The sequence below is a fragment of the Limulus polyphemus genome, unplaced genomic scaffold, assembly GCF_000517525.1.
Source record: "Limulus polyphemus unplaced genomic scaffold, Limulus_polyphemus-2.1.2 Scaffold1187, whole genome shotgun sequence".
Lineage (NCBI taxonomy): Eukaryota > Metazoa > Arthropoda > Merostomata > Xiphosura > Limulidae > Limulus > Limulus polyphemus.
Genome location: NW_013666797.1, coordinates 24,717 through 32,160, shown reverse-complemented (window position 1 = coordinate 32,160; position 7,444 = coordinate 24,717). Strand labels below are relative to the sequence as shown.

The window sequence follows — 7,444 nt, the reverse complement described above, 5'->3', positions numbered from 1 at the left end:
ATTTAATAAATGTTTTGTTTTGATATATAAGTTGTTTGGGTTTTTTCAACTAAAAAAAAGTGATATTAATTTCTTGACGACCTGATATATTATAACTTGTACTAATATTAAATGTATGTGATTTATTGTTAAGAAGTTTCACGAGGCACTGTAATGATGGTGAAAAGACTTGGACATAAAAGCAACTTAACAAGGTTGCTACATATGTCTACTACCTTCTATTATAATTTTTCAACTTAATTATACTTAATTAATCCACCTTTTATAAAACGAAGTGACCATTTAACCAGAAATACTTGAATATTTTATTTTTCAGCCCATTGAAAACTAGCTTTTTATTTGAAAATAGATGTTTTGTTTAGTAAGAATTTTTTTGTCAACAAATAATAATCTACTTAATCGAGTGTACATGGACTGACCCCTTATTTGAAAAGGAATGTAGACTATAATTCTGAATTAACTGTGTTTATCTACACAAAATTTCTCAAAATTTTAGTCAATTCTGTTGTATACAAAACAAGAGAGAATCCTCAATAACTGTGGCACTTGAAATTCTTTTAGGCAGGATTAGAGTAAATTAATCTACGAGACCTTTATTTTCTTTTTTATTTACTATATGTTTGTGTGCCAGCAATGCTAAGCTTGGGGTGCTTGTACACCTAATTCAATTTTATTACTCATCGGGATCTTTATCAGCCTACCCTCAACTTGAAATTCTTTTAAGCACAATTAGAGTTAATTAGTCTGAGACCTTGAGTGTGGTAAAATAAATCAGTCGAAAGGGTTTGGTCTCCTGATTCCAAAACTGTAATTAGATCTCAAATTTGTCAAGAGATAATGAAACAATGAGCCACTATGCAGCAGCTAAATATCACATTTGTTACAAAAGTATTTGTACTCAAGATATGCCTGTGAATTTCCAATGTCAGTATGGCTCAGACTGACAAGTTGGAGTGCAAGGTGATGTTCATGTGAAGAAGAAAAATACTTTTTTTATTGGACAATTTTCATATTGTATTTGTGTAACCTATATATTGTATCTGCTCTACCACAAGGTGTAGTTAAATCAGCAATGTATAGTAAAATGAATAGTTGGTAACTCTACATCAATTATATAATACTATGTTGAATAATGCTCTGTAAAATGTAATAAAATGCACACTTTGACCTCCACCCATGCATATAGGGTTAGAAATTTCCAAAAGAAAAAGCTAACAAACAAGTTTACATATAATAACCACATACACTGTTAACAAACATAAACATGATTCTTACATATTAATAAATAGTTTGCTTTCAGGAATGCAAACTGTTCACAGCTTTGATGAAGCTGTGTAGCAAGCATGCTTTCTTGTGTTAAATGGTTGTTTTAATTTCTTTTAATCATATCTTCTATACTATATTAAGTAAAATTTAACATGTATATATATATATATATATAAAAACTGAAAGTCTATTTATGACAAATCTTGCTCAGTTAATATTGGGAAAAAACTCATGCATGTTTTCCTAAGGCATAAGATCTAGAGGCTGAATTGTGAGCGTTACATGTAATTTAGGAAGCTACCAACCAAAGTGTAGTTTGCAAATGTGTTAAAGAAAAAATGTTTAAGGTGAAAAGTTGCTTGCTTATAATCAGAAGTAAGATGATGAGATCAGCACATTACTGGAGTCTCTAACATGTCTTGTAATTGACTGGCTGACTCCCAAAATATATAAGTAAACCCATGAATTAAAGCTTGACTATCTTTAGCTTTTCAATTTTGCAATAGCCACCTGGTGACTCAGCTTTAAGTCTGAGAGCTTATAATGCTAAAAACCAGGTTTCTTTATATGTGTAGTGAGCACAGCACAGATAGCCCATGTATAGCTTTGTGCTTATTGGGCTTCTCTTATAGCTTGATATAATTGTTTTAATTAGTTGGGCAATTCTACATTTTTTAAATTTGATATTCATACTGGATCAACATAATGGCAAAACCACTTATTAGACTGGTTCAAATGGTTTAAAAAATTAATCTGATAACAGTGTATCAATTTATTGGAATTTATACCATAGCATTTACAAATAATATTGTTCTCAAAGGATGTTTAGATACTTAAATCAAAATATATAAACTATTAGTAATAAGTTACAATGTAACATATACTTTTTTTTTAAACTTGGCTCTATTTACAGCTCTGTTATGCAGAGCTTTTATTATCATTCAGTGGTGATATTCATTTTGAAAATATTTAATTTTCACAGTTCACATCCTGTTTGTTTTTCTAAGTGTTATATAATTTTCTTAATGAAAAGTAATGTTTGGTTGAAACTGCGTAATATTTGAATCTTACAGCAGATTGCTCATGTTACATCAGGACCAGTAGCTACATTTGATCAAAATGGACATTTAGGCACTCCACAAACCTCACCAGTCCCACCATATGGCAATGTAATGGGGAAAAGGTAAGAATAATGGAAAAAGTATTTTGTTAATAATAGGCATGACAATTTTACATTAAGAATTAAGACTTTTTTTGTCTTTCATACCTACCCTACTCAATCATTGTATTTCCATTTGTACCATAACTTATATTGAAGTGTTGGTTAAAACACTGATAAAAGTATCATGACACAGTCTACTTCTCATTGTTACTACTGTGTTAAGGTAGCATATACCCTTTAAATGTCAAAAAATATCACAATTTATTTTGATTTAATTTTCAGAGGTTTTCCTTAGTTCAGACTAATTCTTCGCATCCCATCAAAGTCTGGGCCCATTTTCAGGAGCATTCAGTCATGTTTGTAGAAGTTATTGTGAACATTTTACTTTTTTTATTTCTTTATTTTTATAATATGCAAATTAGCCACAGTTGGAATGTTACACAGAATATGTCTTTATACCTATTTCAATATATTTTCATACAAAAATCATAGTATGAAGATGTTTTTTCTGATAAAAAGGCCAAAAGCTAGGTAACACTATGTAAAGGGTATATTCTACCTTAAATAAAATACAACAGAATGTACTACAATCATATTCTAGTTTCTGGATGTCATTCTCAGTGAGTAAATGCAGTTTGTAGAAAATTAGAACATCCTTTTCATAATCAATTTATTGAAGCTTGAGTGTCACAGACATGGCTATTATTCTTAGAGATTAATTAAGTATTATGATAATGGTAAAACAGTTTTTAATAGATTTTATTATATATTAAGTAGTTCTTTTTGCTGAGTTTCAAAAGCAAAAAACAGTTACTGAATTGAAATATCAAAATACATCAAATTTAAACTTATTTAGCTAATTACCATCTTTTCATCTGTTTCAGGGAGTCTTTGGCTGAAATAAGAACACAAGCTTTTGAAAGGTGGAATGTCATGTATTAGTTTCTTTAAATCTTTTTTTTTATATTTATTTATAACTTACATTGTAATGATTTTATTTTGAAATGTCATAAAATTCATATATATATATATGATTTGTGTAAAAAAAAGGGGACATTTTTTATGAAGAAAAAGACTATTGCCTTGGTTGTTGACATTTATATATTTTCTTGCCAATTTGTTATCAACACCTAAGTTAAGTTATGATATGTTCCATTGGATCAATGAATACAAGTAGCTGTATTAGTGTCACTTGCCTGATGCTAAAAACAAGATTCGTTGTTAAATATTTTATTATAATAGATTTGTTTCTTTAAGTTCTTTTTTCTTAGTAACAGAACTACTAAAAGTAGATAATCTTTAAAAGTAATATCATGGGGGATAGTACCAATAGAATAACTGATAGTACCAACAGAATAACTGATAGTACCAACAGAATAACTGATATTACCAACAGAATAATAGTACCAATAGAATAACTGATAATACCAACAGAATAACTGATAATACCAACAGAATAACTGATAGTACCAATAGAATAACTGATAGTACCAACCAAGTAACTGATATTACCAACAGAATAATAGTACCAATAGAATAACTGATAATACCAACAGAATAACTGATAGTACCAACCAAATAACTGATATTACCAACAGAATAATAGTACCAATAGAATAACTGATAATACCAACAGAATAACTGATATACCAACAAAATAACTGATTAAAAGCTTACTGCATATTAACAGATTTTTTTATTTTTGTATTAGCAAGTTTTCAACTGCTATACTCAGCCATCTTGTGTATAGCATTCAAAAGTTTGCCAATGCAAAAAGAAAAAAATCTGTTAAATTAGAGGAAATGTGTAGTTATATGTTTTGCCACTACTAGAAGTAACTATGCTAAAAAAGCCTTGTATCTCAACAAATCATCAACTCATTCATAATTGTATAATCTGATTAAAAACGTAATTACCTTCAAAGGTCAAAGAAACTGTTATAGAAAGTGTATTTTAAACACCAGTCACATGGTAAATCAAATGCTATAAAACCATGTTTCTCAACTTTTTCGTTATCAAAAGCCAGCTCACTGTCTCTCTCTATACTCACAAATCACTAAAATTTAAATACAATAATAGACTTACAATTTACCTAAGAATATTCTATCAGTTTTTATTTATTTTACATTTTCGTGAAATTCCAGGAACCAGCAAAGTGGCTGTGATTTGCTAGTGCTGGTCTGCAGACCAATGATTCAGAAATATTGAGATAAAAGGCTTTGAATTTTTAAACTACAATGTCATTTGAGATTGATTATTTCTGTGTTAATAAGTATATAGGACTGTTGTAAGTACTGTTTCTGATCTCAGAGGCTAAAACTTACATGCTCTTAACTACTGGTATTTAACATTAGGTAAATATGTTTACACAAAATGTGTTCACTTTCTAATAATATTGTTGAAAAGCTTAAAGCCGACAAGGAGATTCTAATCGGTAAAAGCTTTTATAAAGCTATCTGTGAAAGCTGATTGTTGTGTACATAAACATTAGTGATTTGTTCTTTATCTTGTTTCAGTTTGAACTTGAGTCACAAAATATATATACATATATTCCTTTTTGGCAAATTTTAAGATATTTCACACAGTAAAGTTGAAAATTGTTATAAATTAGTTATTACTGCTTAGAGATAGATAATATTTCAGTTTAAATTGCATAGGCCTATATATAAATTAAATTTGTAGACACAACAGACTGGCATTATAATGATCATTAGTGATATTCTACAATTTCATATACTTGTTTATCCTGAACATAATTGGCAAGTTACATGTACTGTCTCAAGTTTTTAACTAGTTTATAGTATGATTCACAGAGCTATGAGCTTACTCTTTGTTTTATTTATATTTGTAGCTAAAATATCTTGGTGTTTTTTGACATTTTTGATGTTTGTATAATAGAGTGTACATTTATATCTACAAATTTAGGTCAGTCATTTTAGTTTTTAGGATAGTTATTTTAGCAAAAAATAAATAAAGTCGATCAGATTGAAACCTTTACCAAATTCTTCTCTTTTTATTTATTGTTTTAACCAACTCTGTTGTCAGGCTACGTGAGTTGCAGGCTCAGATGGTTGGAGGAGAAAGAGCTAATGACAAAGTTTTGAAGGAGAAACGAGCAAAGAAAAGGAATTATGCTGAAAAACAAATTAATCGTATTAAAGGTTATCATAATTTATATGTTATTTACAAATAAACCATGTTTCATAAATTTCAGAGATATTATTAATAATTAATGTTTTTTCTAATAACTTTAATGTGTTTTTTTAATCCCTGTTCTTTCATGAAAGGATTGAGGTTCGTAGCAATATACTCTAAAAGTAATCCCATGAAGATACAATAAACTTACAGCTTCATAGTTCATTGTAGTAATTTTTAAATAAAACATTAGTTGTCCTTAAAAATGATTTATATATGTTGTAAATTTTACATTAACTTTACAAAAACATATTCTGCACAGAAACTTTTAACTGAAAAGAAAAGAAGCTTTTTACATATATTTTAATCAGTTGAGGAAGTACTATATTTTGTAAATTATTCTTGCACAACCACATTGTAATAAAGAAACTAACGTACCCACATCATGTTTGGTTGAATATGTACAGGATTGGGTCACAGACTGAAATATGTGTTATAGTTTTTTTTTATTCTTTCAATTCCAGAGGCCTTGTCTAATTTGGATGATGATGATGGTATCATGTTGAAAGTATATGATGACATTCACATTGAACTAAAAGCCAAGACTGCTCTTGTTAAGAAAGCAAAGAAAAAAGTAATTTTCTTTTTTACTCTTAAGTTAGTGATGTTGCTTTATTTTTATAATGTATGGACATGTACTTAAAGGTAAATGGAACAATTTATATAGATTTTACAGATTTGAAGCCACAGTAGCTGTTTCCAGAAAATATATATTGATGTACAGTGTAATAATGATGTTTATAGTATTATTTTTACACTTCCAAAAACAGTTAAATTACTTTTTACAGCAAGAAATGGACATCTTACCATCAAAATTTTAAGTGGAGATAGTGTCTATACAATGTGGTCCAAAAATGTTTTTAAATATATTTATTATTTTCATTTGCAGCAAAGTTTCTTAGATTTATATTAGATAATATTTTATATGTTGCAGTTATGAAAAAAAAAACGTTTTTTGAGACATAGAAATTATTTGTGCCTGTATGAAAATATAGATATAAAAAGCTACAATGTTAAAGATAATCATTTTGTTTAATCTTAGCAAGTTGTATATTGAAAGAAAAAACATCTGTAAATCTTTGATTGCTTCTACACATTTCGTGGATAACTGACTTGTGTTGCTTTCTGTGCAAAATAGATACAAGGTCTTGAAAGAGAGATCAGCGATTTGTACAGTGAGTTTGAAGAAGATCGTACAGATTACTTAGAAACTATTAGAAAGCAAGATCAACAAGTAAAACTTCTACAGCAGATCCTAGAAAAAGTTGGACCTTGCATTCGGCGTGATTGCAACTATTCAAACTTAGACAAGATTAAGTTGGACAGTGTGTGGGATGAAGACTTGCAAAAGTGGCGCATTCCTGAGTTGGTTATCGAGAAAACCCGACTTCCACCTGCTGGTAACTACCTGATTTTTTTTTCAGTATAAATTTAAGGGCTTTATATCCTTTACTTTATTATTACATTAAGATTAAACAGAGTAATTTTCGCAAGATCACACACAGTGTTATTTTACCTTAACTTTATGGATAGTGGAATCATGATGAGAGTTAGAACTTTGCATTTCAAAATCTATATACATTGACCTATAAGTAGACACGTTTCATATACCATAGATTTCAATTCCAAATACTGTAATTAGTGCTCTAAAATAGTTTTAAATAACATCAGTTTTTATACCAAGAAAACATAGCAAAATCATATTTGCATTATACATAAATATATTTAGTTTAGCTGCAAGATTTCAACAATTTTAAAGTTATGTTGCGTCATCGAGATCACGTGACAATTCTCACGCTCTCTTGTTTCTAGAACTATCCC

General features: G+C 28.9%; 1 protein-coding gene across 1 annotated transcript in view; it reads left to right on the top strand.

The window, feature by feature from the left end:
• LOC106462509 (osmotic avoidance abnormal protein 3-like) overlaps window positions 1–7,444 on the top strand; it is an 86,110-nt gene that overhangs the window by 67,568 nt on the left and 11,098 nt on the right. The window contains exons 9-13 of the mRNA XM_022389799.1: window positions 2,340–2,449; window positions 3,313–3,351; window positions 5,474–5,589; window positions 6,088–6,197; window positions 6,762–7,023. Coding sequence (XP_022245507.1) covers window positions 2,340–2,449; window positions 3,313–3,351; window positions 5,474–5,589; window positions 6,088–6,197; window positions 6,762–7,023 — 637 coding nt within the window. The remainder of the gene's footprint in view (window positions 1–2,339; window positions 2,450–3,312; window positions 3,352–5,473; window positions 5,590–6,087; window positions 6,198–6,761; window positions 7,024–7,444) is intronic.